Source organism: Leptodactylus fuscus, chromosome 7, assembly GCF_031893055.1.
Source record: "Leptodactylus fuscus isolate aLepFus1 chromosome 7, aLepFus1.hap2, whole genome shotgun sequence".
NCBI lineage: Eukaryota > Metazoa > Chordata > Amphibia > Anura > Leptodactylidae > Leptodactylus > Leptodactylus fuscus.
The window spans coordinates 84962290-84979604 of NC_134271.1; the positions used below are offsets into that span (position 1 = coordinate 84962290).

The window sequence follows — 17315 nt, forward strand, 5'->3', positions numbered from 1 at the left end:
ACTTCTGCCCTGGCGAAACTGGACAGGGGACGGAAATCCGTTGGTCAGTTTTAAAACCCATTCACTTAAATGGTTTTGTAAAGGTGACCACCCGTGTACATTTTCTGCCTGTCCACAGGGAAACCATTTTTTCTTTAGCCGTACACAAAGTCCTGTATGTCTGACTTTGTGTCCGGCTAAAAAAAATGGTTTCCCCGCGGACAGGCAGAAGACGGACACGGGCGGTCACCTTTGCAAACCCATTCAAGTGCGGAATGCACACACTGGACACCGGGCGCAAGTGTGAAAGGACCCGGAGCCTGATTAAGTCCATCCTAAGACATATTATTTGGTAAAATATGATTATTTTTTTCTGTTGCCAATAACTAGACAAACCTTGTCATTTGTCACCATCATTACAGAGGTTGAATCCTATGTAGCCTACACGTAAGGGGAAATGACGGTAGTCAGATACAGAGCTAAACATAACCGGCAAAGCATTTGCCCTAAGTGCTGTGTGCCATGGGTTAGGGGTCATCTACACGACAGCGCCGGAGTATACAAGACTAATGCCCCCAAAGTGGACCTTTCTTCTATGTGAAGGAAAGGCTAGCCATCCCTCAAATAAGGGTCTTCCAGAATAACTAGGGGTAACAGGTCTGGACTGGTCTCTAGCTATACCCAAGCCCTCTCTTTAACTAATAAATCAAATCATTTCATTTAGTCTTTAACCCCTTCAGCTCCAGGTTAAGGCACCTCCTGTGGCAGCAGGTAGGGCAGCTGTACTCCATGTGACTGCATTGTGGCAGGGTAAGTTTCCTCCAGTGATTGGCAGTGAGGGTGGGTGAGGAGGAGGAGGAGGAGAGGGCTCCCTCCCAGCCTGGGATCAGTGTGCAGGAGAACAGCCTGAGGAGCAGTCAGTCCCCCTGTGCTGGGCTGCCATGCTGTGTGGGACCCTACGCTACACCTTGCGCCCATCCTCACGTAGCGCCCTGCAGCCTTAGGGGGTCTCGCCCGCACTGTGCACCCCACACGCTGCTAACGCACAGCCAGGGACATGACGGGCTGGCTAGGGTGGACATGCAACCAAGCCGGGACCCAGCTCCTGAGAATGGGCAAGAGGAAGAGGAGGGAGAGGCTGCTCCAGCAGGGCGCCTTCATCTGCTGCCTCCTGTTTGCGGTGTGGTGCCTGGCTGGCATTTTGCAAGGACCAGGTGAGTGTGGTGTGTGGGAGTCCCGGGGGTCGGGATGGTATCCCCTCTATATGCAGCATGTGCCCTGTGCCCCTACAAGCGCTGGCAGAGACGTGCCACAAGCAGGTGACAGTGCTGAGGAATCCGCTACCTTTCTTACTATGGTGCAGGTGGTTTTGCTGTAAACAGGCAGGATGAAGGTCGCACAGATCTGGTTGTATAAGATATAGATTGCTGTGTACTGCCTTGACTGATAGAAATGAGGGATTTACTCGGCAGCAGAAGGGATGGGGACAGAGTGTCCTGTGCTGGAGTCTGGTGACAGATGGTGGAATAGGTGGAAGATCTTCATACAACCTGATACTCCAGGAAATACAGACAACCACCCTCATCAGACACCATCACATTTACTATAGTTATAGGCAGTTATATTGGGAAAATATTCCATCTGAACGGAAATATTTTCCATGGTCAGAAATGATTGTCTGTCGACACAGGAAAAAGGTGATGCTTGATAAAGTACGTTCTTCATCTCCAAAATGATAGATGTTCTAGAGAGATCAGACTCCTCTGGCAATGCCCAAAGATTTCTGCTATTAGAAATCTGAAACTACACCTGCAGAACAGAAATCTCTGGGCAGTGCCAAAGGGTTCTGATCGCTCTATGAAGCCATTCATTCTATCGGAATCAATAGTGTCGTGACCACGGACAATCTGGTCTTCCCAGAGTTTTAGCATTTTGACTGAATTTTTACATTATTGGTCGAATTAGCAGAATTAGCTCTGTAGTTGGGGGGAGGTGCAGGAAGAAGAGTTCTGGAAATTGGGGGGAGAGTCAGTTGAATTTGGGAACTACCCGCAGTATTCCATGATACAGCTCTGTCTTCATCTTCCTGGCAGAAGGAGCCTAGAAGGCGCCACAACCCTTCAGCAGAAAGTGGGTGACAGTGACACCAGTCATTGATATCCACTGTTGTCACCCCCCCCCAAATGGAGTCTCTGTTGCTAAGCAACAGTCTCAATATATCTATATACCACAATGAAAAATTTCTTAAAGGAAGATTTTATTTTAAAATGACCATATCCGCAATAAATAAAAATCTTTGAGTTGTGTTCTTCTGATAAAGTTTCTTCTTAGCTATATCGAATTCCTAAAAAGCTGGGTAACAGTCAGTACCATGTTTCCTGATCACCCTGCTTTCCTAGTATGTTATTCCATGATATGCCCCTTTCTGGGTCGGCTGAATGATAACATCTTTAAGGATTGTAATGGCGACCATATAAGGTTGTCACCCTAGAAGAAGACAAAAACCAAGAAAGGTCTGAGGCTGTTGTTTTTTTGATGATATTAATACAGCCCCCTGCTCCATATGGCGGTCGGAGGTGTATTAAATTGTTACATCTCCCTTGGGAACACAGAGCTCATCTTCACAGATGAGTTCAGACATCAGAGGTCGCCGTATAACGGCTGCCGTTTGACCTTAGTGTTACGTAAAGGAGATTGTCATCTGAGTAATGCTACGTTAAAGTCATGGCTCGGCCCTCCCGCCGCACACAAGGCAGGATTAACCTTGAGGCTTTGTTTCAAAAATAAACTCAAAGAAGAATCAATTTGTAGCAATCTGAATCAACCTGAGGAGGCAGGCGCCATTTCTTCCAAGGAAGAGTATGACCGTGGGGCGAGCAGCGTATTCACCTACTGTACAAAGCGGAATTTAGCCTTTTTCAGATTCATGCATACATGATGACTTAGTGCAGACAAATCATTTGTTGGTGGATGTAAAAGGTATATGAGGCGCAGCGGCCTCGTGCCTCAGTAGTGTCTCATCATCTTAGTGAATCGATTTTATAATTTGTACAGAGAGATTATTTGTAATGGGGTTTTCCAATGAACAGAAATCTATTTTTATTTGTAGACAATTAAAATTAAAACATTATCTACTTTCCTGACCACATGACTCATGTGGAGATCTCGTGGCAAACACACGGACCCCATTATAGTCTATGGGGTCCGTGTGCTTTCACTGCACACCACTTGCAATTGCGTTCGGTAGTCCATTCGGGGGGGTCCCCATGCAGACTTCCCAAACGGATTACCGACGCAGATGTGAACGAGGGGTAAGTGGTGACAGTCTGTTGTCTTGATCAGTTGCCAATGGATATGACCATAAATGCAGGATTCTATAGATTGGCACTTGACAGAAACCCAGTCATGATGAGAAAATCATGGCAAAGTTTTTCACAAGTCTCAGACCATAGAAAGTTCCTGCATTTATGGTCATATCCATTGAGTCAAGAATATTTAAATCTGAAGCCCCTTATTGCAGAAATGCAGCTATTTTTGTTGCAGATTTTGCTGTGGTTTTTTTGAGCCAAAGCCAAGAATATTTATGAAGTTCTTATACATTTCCCTTCTGCTCAATCCACTCCTTGGTTTGGCTTAAAAAAACGCAGCAAAATCTGCAACAAAAATAGCCTCAGCCTATAACTCTGCAAATTTGTTAATTATTTGTATTTGAAAATATATTTAACTTTTAATTGTCTAGAAATTTTAATACAATAATGTTCACGGGAAAACCCCTCTAGGCTGAGGCCCCACGTTGCAGAAATGCAGCTTTTTTTTTGTTGCAGATTTTGCTGCGATTTTTTTGAGCCAAAGTCAAGAATGGTTACAAAAAGAATAGGAAACATATATTGTTAGTACTTATACTTCTCCCTTCTGCTCAATCCACTCCTGGCTTTGGCTCGAAAAATGCGGCAAAATCTGCAACAAAAAAGCTGCGATTTTTGCAATGTGTGGGCTTAGCTTTAAGGCCTATTGTACCTCAAGCCTCACAATTGAATGATCTTACTGCACTGTCAGACCTTTTGCAAATGTCTGAAAAACAAATTTACCAGGCAAGAGGCAGAAGCAGATCACTGCAAAATGAACTGTTATTATCATTCTGTAGTCCATAGTGCCCATGTTGGTTGTCATTCAGCTTTCTCTGAAACAGATGCATAAAATAAAGATTAAATAGAAAGACAGGGTTAAAGGGAGCCTTCACACGATGTAACGCTGCGTAAAAAGCAGCTCCCATTGACTTCAATGGGAGCCGGCATACATGCGCTCCCCATTGAAATCAATGGGAGGCTTTTTTCCATATTACTTTCAATGTGATACGCACGTAATACATTGAAAGCAATAGGGAAAAAAGCCTCCCATTGATTTCAATGGGGAGCGAATGTATGCCGGCTCCCATTCAAGTCAATGGGAGCTGCTTTTCACGCGCTCATTCTGAATGTGTTTTTACGATCAGAATGAGCGCAGCGTTACATCGTGTGAAGGCTCCCTACTGGTGTTTCTTAGCAGTTTCTTACTTGTCACACAGCTTTTCCAGACAGCCAAAGTACCAAACTGAGGCCACACATGGCGGAAATGCTGCGTTTTCGTCCTTTGTGTAAACGTAATGTAAATAAGGGCTGAATTTTACACTTCCAACAAAGTGAATGAGATTTCATTTATTCTCATCCCAATATTTCCGAAATGAATGTACAGTATGTTATCAAAAGCACACAGAAAAAGCTGCATTTTCCTCATAGACTTATATGGTGGAGGGGGGGATGGGTTAATAATGGCAAATGCACCTTTTTTCCACTGGGTTTTCACTGTGTTTTTTTCATTCAGCGTTTTTAGTTTTGTGTATGTAGCAATGTGGGATATATTACTGCATAACAAGGCATATGGTTCATGATTCTTGGAAAGCTGAGTGACAAACAGTTATTTATGAAACCGATATAAGTGAGACATGTCTGAAGTGCCTGCGGTCAGGCATTTGCAGCGTGATGGCGAAGCTTCTCTGTTTTTGAAGACGCTGCAACGCTTCGGTTTCTTCTGTCCCTTTGAGATTTTTTTTAATCAGGAACCATGTGTTCATTCCTCTTAATTAAAATTGGTAAATGTCATGTGACTCAGCGCTGTGTTATGAGAAAGCCGAGTGACGTGTTCTGGGGGCCACTGGATGCGCTGAGGCAGCGCAGGAGGGGTTCACATGACTCCACGGCGTAGCTCTTGTAAACTGTATATTGAATCATGGCTTAAAGGGCTGATCCAGTGTTATGTAAATATTGCTTACTCATTATATAATGACATTTTATGCAATTTAATAGAATTATGTATCAATTACCATTTTTAAGAAGTCGACTTGCTGTCAGTGTATGGAAACATCAGATGCTGAAAACCAGTTTTGACCTAGTTCTGCTCACATAGTTGATGGGGTTGTTATTATGCATCAGCGCAGGCAATACACTGGGAGCTAAACATAGCAATAGCTCAAATCGTTTTTCTTGTCCTAAAGGCTTGTTGCAATGTATCAGTGTAGGTAACATGTATCGGACATTTAGCTCACAGGATTATATCAAGGAATCTAGCTTGGTTAGGTTATAGTTTCTCTATAAATGTATAGTGTACCAGCCTGAAGATCTTATTGTTTAGCTCACAAAATGTTATCTCTGGTTTTGAGAGTTGGTTACAGTGTATTGGTGCTGGTTTTAATACACCAGTAACATGATATACATTGCAATGTGCTATGTTTAAGCAGACAGGGCTTCAAACTACCATATAGCTTTAACCATTGGAAGGGTGTAAGTGGCACATGTCAATGCAGGTTATATATGTTCAATGTGAGGACCCCACGTTCCAAGAGCAGCAACTGGACATAATGACGCTAAAAACCAGCAGCAAAACCAACCGATAAACCACAGATTAACCATGAGGCATTAAAAGTACGACAAACGGCTGGTCACAAAGCTGGAAACAGCTGACTGTGGGAATTAGCACAGTTTTCTATTCCTCAGAGTCAGTGACATTGTGAACAAGCTAATCCCCCCCTAATCCTTAAATCCTAATTTTTTCCTAAAAACAAAAAAAATCTGAAGTGGTGTCCTCCCACAGCAACATATTCATGGCCTGCTGACAGCATCATATTAACCCTTATTACATAAATTCTCATTTTCCTTGATTTAATAAGGGATGAATTGCTTTGCAGATGTTTTGTAGCGCTATCAAGAACATAGTCACCCAGCTTTCTAAGACTCCTGATTGACAAGTATGTCTAGATATACAGTGAATCCCAATATCCATATCACTATATAAGGTAGTCTTGTCGTTCCAGAAGGTAAGAAAGTTGGATTGTTCGATGGCGGATTACTAGGAGCATCTGGTGTCGGATTAACAGACTTTAAGAGGAAAAAATAGTGTTTTATTTCATGTATTGTAGCTTGTGTTTGGGGGAGGATAGAGAGGATTGATTTCCTTCTTATGAACTGGATTTTGTAGATTTGATACTTTTATGTTACAGCATATAGAGAAGATAGAATATGTGAGCCAAGAGTTTCATGAGATTTCTCTTTTCTTTGTAGGAAGAGGAAAACTTTCAAGAGACCATTCAGAAACATTCAGCTCCATTATATGGAGGAACCGTAAACTTATGGCAGCAGGAAATGGATCCATTGAGAAGAACTGCACAGAACCTGGTAATAGCAAGATGTCAGTCATGTGATATGTAATGAACCAACATATCTAATAACTCCTCGTACTTGTATTAATTACATAATGAATAATCTGGTCACAACCAAAGCTGCAAATAGAGTTTTGCTGAATCTTGTTAACCTATGAGAAATCATTTAATCATAAGGCTATAGATCAACCACAGTCATATACCAAATTATTCCATGCCATTGTACAAATAAACAGGGTTTAAGGCTGTGGAATTAGTAGTCCAAAACACCGACTTCAACTCTTTAGCTCAACTCTATTTTCTGCATCTCAACTCTGACTCCAATTCCTGCTCTGACTCCTTCATAAATGGCTGACAGCCATGATCAGCCAGAAGCAGTCAGAAGTCAGTGATTGATTTCCTAGGAAACAATGTAAGAAACTACACATCCAATTAATTATATAATATTTGTAATATTAATGGTTTATCTTTAGGATAGGTCATCACTATTAGATCTCTGAAGGTCTGACAGCTGGGTCTCCCATGGATCAACTATTTTGGGACAGCATGGCTCCCATTAACGTTTATATTACGCACTACTAACTTTCTGTACAAAGTGGTACAGTAGTGCAGAACCAGAATCCGCCTCTTCATAGACTTCAGTAGGACAGTGCTGCAGTAACAGAATCCGCTACTGCATAGACTTCATAAGGGTAGTGTTGTAGTACCAAAACCTGCTGCTACAAATTGTAAGTCGAGTGAGTATCGCGGCTCATAGCATGTAAACATGATTGGGAGTCGGTCTGCTTTAATCCAGCGTGCATGTGGGTAACTTTTTGTTTTCTTGGACACGAAAACCGCCATCACTGTAACATCTGTAGTACAAAGAAAACCAAGCATCAACTAGCGACAAATATGTGCCACCAATTTTAACTAAACACAGCAAGAGGGAGGGAGGGCGGATGTTCTTCTCTCCAGTCGGAAAGAAAGTTCGCTGTTAACCGCCAAAACCCATCTCCATCTCTTTCTCTTCCCTTAAAGACGCAGCATACCAGTTTAGCCCCACCATTCTGTAACTCCTCCGTGGCCCTCACAGTCCATGGTCATTCCACTAAATGCTTTGCGATCTTCCAGGATGGATGGCATTATGTCAGCGTTAAAGTTTTAAACTGGATTTTCTAGGTAATGGGTAACTAGTGGTGGTATTAGCGGAGGGCAGAGGCAGATGAGAAAAGAGGGGAGAGGTGGATTCACTGGACAGCAGATAGAGGGTGGATTGCAGAGGAGCTAGACTATTAGATGGGAGGCCACAGAGATGGATGTTTGAGTAGTCTAGGTGGCAGATGGTGAGAGCACATACAACTATTTTTGTTGACTCACGGTTTAGGAAAGATTGCATTTAGGAAATGTTTTGAGAAATGTTGGAGGCGGCAGGAGGTGGAAAGGGTTTGGATGTGCGGTTGGAAAGACAGGGCGGAATCAAAGGATATGTCTCAAAGTCAGTACAGATAGTGTTTACAAAGTTATATTAATAATTGGAGATCTTCTTTAAATGGTTGATATCTGCAGCAGTGATACGCAATCTCTTCTAATGCTACTAGAGTGGATTCATAAAATATACATTATACAGAAATAAATCTATAAATCCTGCTGCCTGTCCTCTCAGATTGTCTACATGTTCCTGTACTACAGAATTTGAGAGCGAACGTTACCTGCCCAGGGCCAAGGAATTCACAGCTCTGCCAGCAAGTCACAAGGTGCAGGAAGAAATACCTGTTATTAGTGCAGCTCAGTGTGCAGTCAGATATACACAAAATATGAACATTAACATATCTACACAGATCAGGAGCTTACAAGAGCGGCCTCATAGGCTAGGTAAGGGTGGCACACGATAGCAGTACCTGGATAGCAGCACTGTGTCTGGCGCTATGTGAGTGGATCTATAATTGCCACCATAAGGGAACTACAAGTGGCTACAATTATATGGAGGCGTTGGCGCTTTGTGGGGTCTGTATTGTTGATTGTGTTATCAGCAGGGCTGTGGAGTCAGTAGGCCAAACTACCAACTCAGACTCCTCTATTTTTCCACAATCGGATTTCTGGTCTTACTCCTTCTTAAAGGGCTGACAGTCATGGTGAATGAATTCTTATGAAGCTACTAATGCAACAAAATACGTATCTTATTAAACCATATCAATAATTGCCAGGTATAAGTAAAAATAATTAATCATTTTATTTTGAAGCTGGAATTGGAGTCAATAATCTTTTTTCTGACTCTAACACCACCAAAAACTGGCCCTGACTCCATTAGGCCTTATGCACATGACAATGATGTTTTTAATGGATCTTACAACCATTAAAAATAGACGGATAAGTGAATAGACATATTAAATTCAATGTGTTTTCAAAATGGATGTGTAATGGACATTGCAAAAACGGCTGCCATGTGAATAAGTCTTTAACTTTATCTCCACAGCCCTGGCTGTCAGTGACTAACACTGTTATGTGCTCTCTGACCGTGACTGGCAATGTAATGCAAGCATTTGTAGTTTAAAGGGGGGCTCTGATGGTGTCTTGCAGGATTGTATATGCCCTGGTTGTTTCTGACAGTATTATGGAGGCCCTTTCTATGGTTGGCAATGTAATGGTGGACCTTACCATGATGTGTAATGCTGATGATGTTATTATAGAGGCTCCCACTGTGGAGCCACTGACAATGGCTGGTAACTATATGGAGACACTGACAGCTGACAATGTTCTGGAAATTCTGCCTTTGTTTGGCAAGATAAAAAAGGGACACACTATGACTTGCAGTGTTAAGGTGGCACTCACTAAGTATGGTGCTGTTACGAAGAACTGACCCTAGCTGGTGATGTTATGGAGGCTGTAGTTGTAGCTGGGAATGCTATGGAGGTACTTACTATGTTTAGTGATTGTAGGGGGGCACTGACAGTGGTTGGCAGTGACGATGACAGTAATATATAACTACTCTATGACTGACACTAATATGGAGGCACTGATGATGCCTGGCAATTATAGAGGCAGATACAATTGCTGACTGTAATATGTAAGTACTCTATGATTGACAATGTCATGGAGGCACTGATTATGACTTTAAGTAATAAATAAGCTCTAACATTGACTGACAGTAATATGTATATACCCTATGGCTGACAATAATATGGAGAAACCGACTATAGCTTGCAGAACTAACTTTGCCTGGTATTAATATGGAACACTGACCTGGCAGCAGCGATATGTTGGTACTAAATATGTCAGCCATTGATATGGATACACCAATTATTGCTGGCAAACAATTGGAAGCACTAACTATGGCTGGCAGTGATATGGAACTTCAGATTATGGTTGACAATTATATGGAGGCACTGGCATGAGGATATATGTAGACACTGATTATGACTGGCAATGATATGGAGGCACTGACTGTGAACAACAATGGTGTATAGACATTGACAATGGCGGGCAGCTGGAAGCAGTGACTGTGGCTCTGTCTATGACTGGCAATGATATAGAAGCAGTGACTGTCTGATAATGATATGGAGGCACTGTATATGGCTGGAAAATTAAAATAGCAGTAACTATAACTGGGATTGTTATGTGGATACCGACTGTGGGTCTCATTTGTTTGTTTGTCAATGCCATTCACAATGGCATTCAGATTTGTGTTCTGCCAGTACTATACTAGGGACTAGGGAATTGCTTTTAATGCACATTGCAGTTACCATATCTGGATATCTCCTGTGATTTCTCATCTCCTCCTTCTTAGTTTCCTCTCATTAATGTATTTATTATAGGACGTAAGAGTCTTGTATTCTAGTTCCTCGCTATTCTGGCCCCCAGTCACCCCCACCCACTCCATGCCCACACATTTTGTTGCTAAGAAATTGGAAAATGAGAATTTCTTGGTTGTTTTTCAGTTTATTTCTTTGTGTTATGAAAGTTGACAATTTTCTACAATGTATCCAGTGAATGTACATCCCTCCCTCCCCTGCCTTGTGAAAATAAGCCTTTATGTCCTAATGACCCTGTAATGTCTGAAATTCCACAGAGATTCACACTCATCCAGCAAAAGTTGCAGCAATTCCTCTGTAGGTGGGTTGTATGTGTGAGTGTACCTGTGTGTGTATACATGTGTATATGGTCAGGGGGGTTCCTGTGATATTGCACATATGGGATGTACAATAATCACGCGGCACTTTACTCCGTGTGAACTCACCCTTATAGTTGGTGACTACCATTTCTAGCGCAGTTCACACATGTAACCACCACCTATAGTCATCAACGACAGAGGGAGCTTCTTGGTTCTGGAAGGATGGGTAGTATTCACTTACCTTGTTTATGACTTGCGCACTGCAGGACTCTACAGTATTATTTGGGCACTATATAATTCAGTCATTCTTTTCACCTTCAAAGCTGCGTTTCTATGTTTTCTGGAAACAGATTGCAGTTCAGCTCTATCTTTTTGTCAGACACGTGATCTGAGCTCTAACCCAGTGGACTGTTCTGTAGTAACATGAAAGCAGCAGCAATGTAATTTTAGCTTTGGATGCGAATAGAGAAGAAAACATAATGCAACTAAATATAAGGACAAGGTAAGGAAGATGTGAGGGTGGTTTCATCCGAGCATTTATTTTAGAATTTTTGAGCTTTTTTTTCGCTGCATTTTCTTATGGCTAAAAATACAGTTAAACACAGTGGGCATCTGTTACAGGCTATTCAATAGAAACATATAATCAGCCATACACACAAAGTGTCTTTTTATTGGCTTTTTTTTAACACAGCATTCTCTGGTTTTGGTGCTTTTTTAAGGCATTTTCTGCAGTCCCTGGTAGCAATGTACTTTTGCACCCCCTACAGCTATGCCTCTGCACCCAGAATCCTTATAATAATATATACCCTTGGAGGTTAGGTCATGATGTGGCATCTACCATAAAATAGCCATTATCATTGTTGCCACATCACAGATTCATTAAGATTTGGACTGCAGCCCTTGTACCCTTGACTTCAGGCTGATATAGTTTACCTGTGAACAGTGGGGCCGATTTTTAAGACCAATGCTTTGTGCATTGGTCTTAATCTATTTGTGTGTTGGCTCAAGATAAACCAGAAATTTTATGATAATTAATTAATGATTTTGTTGCAGCATTAGGAGATCTCATACGCCAGAGACCTCCCATTCTGGTTAGGGAGACACAGAATGGGAAAAGTCACAATTTTTGTGGAAAACCCAATACACGTATGGAAGAAGAAAAGTAGCACCCAAGGCATGATAAATAGATGCTACTGTACCAACCTGTCAGGACAGGAGAGCGATTTATGCTATTGATAGGTTCAACTGCGTTTTATAGACTGGATACCATTACCAATAGCAATAGCTGTGTGAGGTTTAGGTTAGGTTTCCCAATCACCGATAGTAAGCAGAGATCTTATGGATGATGAAGACTTGATACATAAAGTATATTAAAATACTGTAGTGCTTTTCATTCTACAGTGACTGGATCAGCCTTTTAATAGAATATACATTGTACCGCAGTCTCCAGTAATGGCAGCCTGTCAAAGATGGAGAGGCTGCAGCTTTCTGCTGATCTGTCCTGCCACTTTATTTTATATAGCTGCCTCTATTGATCTTTCCTGGATATTAAAAGCCTTGCGGGAGTCTTCTGATGAACCTGCCCCCCGCACTCAGGGATGACAATGTCTCCACTTATCTTTATTTTTCCCCTGCAGTCATTTTTTGCTGTTTCTTGGTGTCTCAACTCCTAAGATAAAATGTCAACCAGGAATCCCTCAGATTAGCTGGGCTCGTGTGACATGGATAATGCCATGTACAATTATGGGATTAGCCAGCGTTGCACTATGTCTTGCTTCCAGCTTAGATGCTGCCCCGTGCTCATGCATGTGCCATGACCATCACAGCTTTCACCAGTGTATTTAAAGGACCTGTCAGAAAGAGATTTCCAGGGCATCCACAAATCTGAATGGTAAATGGTAAATTCCCAACCTAAATGGTTGATAACATAGAGGGGACGCTTCTTTTTTTCAACGAGAAGAGAAGAAATTTCAGACATTGCCTCCCATTAAAAAGCAATTCAGCTCCAAATTCCGCCGTGTAATCTTAATCTGAAAATTCTGAGTATTCAGTTTCTTTAAAATGAATCAGTCAGGGCCCAAAATGCCTCTTAATCCAATGATAGTGCTGTGTAGATGCCATTAATAGAAGCAGAAAGATACTTTTGTAGACACAATCTGATGAAGCAATGCAGGAATAATCATCTTTTTATGGATATGTAAATTAGCCTCCAAGTGCACTGTGGGCAGGGCCAGATTGAAAATAGTGAAAACTGAAATACAAAATTTATTAGGAATTTGCAGAACTTCTTATTTTACAATGTTTAGTCTTCATTTACATATATCTCTTTAATAATTACCAATCTGTGTTGTTTAATGTATCAGTAACGGCTCATTAGGACGCCGCCACTTTAATCACTGAACCCCCTGTGGGGCAAGAATCAGACTGGCGTAGTGTAGGTCATTATTTGATAAACCAGGGAGAGGGGATGTGTGAATGGCAGACAGCGTGAGGGCAGGTAATTGATTCATTCCCTGTAGCTTGGTGGCGACATAGCAGAGCACAATGAGATTCAACCTTAAAAACTCATTATATCAAGAATTCGGCATCCCAGCCACAGATGATGGCCTCATTCCATGCAGCAGACCCATTCCATTATCACTTAATACTGTCTGTGATCTGACCATACAGCACTCGCATATATGGCTGCAGATAGTGGAAAGAACTAATGAGAAGACAGTGTAACTATAGGACACAGAAGAGCTCATATGTTATATCTTTAATCTATCTCCAGCAACTGGGGTGTGCGGAGAGGATGGGAGTTGTAGTCATCTGGTTTCTGTACCAGAACCTCGGAAACTCTTTAGGATTGTTGCAGTGAAGATGGGCCTACTATGTAGATGCTGGTGGTACTAGATCCCTGGGGCACTACATGTAGTAATATCTCCTGACTGATAACGAAGTGACAGTGGGCAATGTTGCAGATTACTCGTGTTTTTTTATGCCATATCAAAGTTACAGATTCTTCAGCCTTCTGGTCTGGAGCAGAGAGCCGGGGATAATTCTCCCAAGAGTCAGTTGGTCCCTAAAGTTTTTCTCTTGTACTTCTCTTAAAGTGTGTTTTTTTTCTCCACAGTTCCAATAAGTACCTACAATGCCCAAGCTGCGGGGTGAAAAAAGGGTGCTAGACCTTGCCCTTAGTAGTCCTGTTATAAATACATCAAAATTGAGCAGACCTAATTCAAGCTCATGTCCAGCTCCTAAACTCCAGCAGCCTATTGGCCAGGAGCAAAGACTAAGCCTACAGCCATGGGCAACAATTTGGGCTTTCACAAAGTTTGCAGCTTCATTATTTTTAAAGTTAGATGCGTCTATAAGAATTTCAAAAGTTTGCAAAATCTTATTGACAATACATCAAATTTAAACAAAGACTTGGTATTTACAGTGTTGACCCTTATTTATCAAGACTCCTGCAATTCACTCTGGCATGCTGGATACCAGCTTCTGGGTTAAATGTAATCTAATAAAAATGTAACTACCCCCAAGGTATAATGGAATATTAGAGTCCTTACAATTGAACTTCCCCATCAATGTCCACCTTGACCATACTTTGCTCCATCTCTGAGTACTACTCATGTAACAAGTCATGTAACTACGCATGTTCCTGCTGCAGAGGAAGTGACATAACACCTGAAAGTTCCATGTCTGTAGTTCTGTCCAGACATCAAGCCAGTGATCGGTGATCGATATTCCACAGCAGAAGGTTTCAACCTGCACTGATCTGAACAGGGCCATGACCGGAGATCTCCATGCCTGTAGTCCCTGGTTGGCAGTCCTGTCCAGAAACATGCAAACATGGTTTTGCAGCAGCAAAATTGCCAGAATGCCTTGTCCAAAGTAACTAGACCACTTGCCACGGAAAAGGGTTAGCACAGCTGTCAGGTCATAGGATTCCCCATATTTACAGATATGACACAACCACTATTTTGGTTATGAATTGATGGACACCTATGAGTGCGATGGACTAACTGAGTCTAGGTGTCAAGTGGGCCTAGAAACAAAAAAATCATCAAGATAATACGTAACAGAAGAATGACTGGTTTCAAAACGCACCACCCAAACTAAAAAGGAACGGAAAAACGAGCAAGAAATTGCGTACACCATTGGCAAACACATATCCACAAAATATTTACCCTGCAAACAACAGCCAGGTAGGTGAAAGCAATCAGGGTAAATAGGTAACAAATGAAAAATTGATTCGATATTGGATTTCGCAAGGAGAGCCCCTTTTTCAGCCCATCGATCCAGCTCAACTGCATGGTCAAATGACATATGAGAAACCATTGCCTCTTCTTTGGATATTCCATCATTAACCAATTCACCACGCGGAAAATAAAGTGATAAAACCACCGAAAATTTACAGGCTTCTTTTTTGGGACTAGACCCAAAGGGAACACCCGAAAATTGGAGTATGGCAATTTATCAAAGGGATCCGCCATTCTGCCAAGCTCTAGCTTTTTCCCAAGCCATGGAAACATTTTCATTCAACAGATTTAAGATTGGTATACAATGAAAAGCGGTAGAATCCTCAAACGGTATGAAAAACCCTGCTGTGACACCTTCCTTAAGTATGTTTGCCTCCTGCTTCCTGGGGTACATTTCTAACTTGGGTCGCATTATGTATTTTTTCACCGACATTCTCTGCGACACTGGAAGCACCTACCTTGGACGATTGTTTAACCCGATGTGATCATCTAAGGGTTGGGTGGTACCACCCACAGACTGAGCAATCATGTTGAACATGCAGGGTGAGAAAAGCGACATTGCCCCTCATTATTTAGCCAACACGATCCGGTGGGTTTATGAGGCACTGTGCCTTGCAAACTGCCCCCATGATGCTACCTGGAAAGGGCTGTTGCAGCCCCTGCACCCAGATAAGTTGAACTAAGGGCTCGTTAACACAGGGCAAGAGGGGGTGGATCCACCCCCTCACAATAGAGGTTTATGTAGACCGCTAGCTTACTTTTTTCCGTGAGCGGCATGTTCCCGCTCACGGAAAAAAGAAGTAAGCTTCCCTTCTTCAAGTGGACTCTGCGGCTCGTTCAGTCCCAGCGTCCGCCTCGCGGCAGCACCCTCTGGGCTAGGCCTATTCAATTGAGCCTACTACAGAGGGGGAAGCTGCGACTGTCGTGGCAGGTGCATTTTAGTCCAATTCTGATGTGGCTTCCCGCATCAGAATCCAGACCAACATGCACGGCGCTTATTCCCATGTGAACTAGCCCGAAGATGTCAGTCAACTGCTGGGGTCAAGGCCAACCAATGCCTGAAGCCCTTGTCAGAACCCACCAAGCCGCCCCACTATGCAACTACAATTATTCCACACTACTTGATCTAATTTCATATGGCAAAAATACTTTGCTCTCAGTCTTCCTTTCTGCCCCTCCCACATGCCACAGATTGGATCTAGGTGCTTCATTGCAAATTTTAGTAAAACCTACTACTTCAATTTGCATATCCTTATGGCTTGACCTTCTTGGTCCTCCAGTTTCAGGCTAAAGCCCCATATAGTGAGCTGCAGCCAAAAAGCAAAAAACTACTGCAGAAATGCATCACATTTTTTCCCACATAGCTTTCCTCTGCGGACTTTCAGATTTTTTTCAGTGGCATATAAATAGGCCAAACACTTTCTGGTCATGGCGGGTGGGAAAGTCTCTCATAAAAGGTACCTTTCCAGCACCTTTTAGATCATCCCACTCTGTTGTGATCATATTAACGCTACTTTCAAGGGATGGTGCCCTGACTGTGCCCTATGGCAAGTCCATTGATAGTAGCGTGTGCCTGAGAAGTAGGACCTGTTGATGCTGAGTGTAAACCCACACGACAGCCGATCACTTATTCAGTGTTGCCACATGACTGCTGCTGTCACATCGAAGAGATTACTTGGTGTCCTGAGGAACTGCTGTCTATTTGTTCCACAATAGTGTAAGTTTTGTGACTTAGCATTTGCTGGTAACCACTATTGTGGCAAACAACAGATTATTCAGCAAAAGTGTCTGTAATAACTAGACTTGAGGAAATGTGTGTGTGTTTCTCAGACAAACTACATGGACATAGAACGGTCCTTGGGTAAATCGGTGTAAGGTGGGCTTATCAGCCAGAATATTGGACCCTCGGGAATGCCCACCTTACATATTTATTCTTCCGTCTATTGAAGAAGAGATCAAAGAGGCCACATAGAGCAGGTCTGAAATGCTGTACATATGGCTGAATAAAGTTTCCATCTCTTCTTCAATGTTCCTATTCGGAGTGATGATGATTTTTTTCTTCTCTTTCTTTATTTCTTTGTATCTGTCTCATTTTTTCTGGTTTGACGTTTTATATATTGAATTTCCCTATAGTCTATAATGGTTGTTGGTTCTTGGTGCCCATCTTCTCTCCAGCTGAGTATCCAGCTTGCGTTCTGCGCCTTTCTTCAGATGGCTGGTTTTGGCCGGCACCCGGTTGAACGGTTTCCAGCACTCTTGGTCTGGATGTGCTTCCATTTGACAAGCACATTAGCTCTAGCACAAGCTGTTC

At 42.3% G+C, this 17315-nt stretch overlaps 1 protein-coding gene across 2 annotated transcripts in view; it reads left to right on the plus strand.

The window, feature by feature from the left end:
* The first annotated feature begins 843 nt into the window (after positions 1–843).
* SLC24A4 (solute carrier family 24 member 4) overlaps positions 844–17315 on the plus strand; it is a 57428-nt gene continuing 40956 nt past the window's right edge. For both annotated transcript variants that reach the window (XM_075282403.1, XM_075282404.1), the window contains exons 1-2: positions 844–1193; positions 6573–6686. In XM_075282403.1, coding sequence (XP_075138504.1) covers positions 1037–1193; positions 6573–6686 — 271 coding nt within the window. In that variant the 5' untranslated portion in view covers positions 844–1036. The remainder of the gene's footprint in view (positions 1194–6572; positions 6687–17315) is intronic.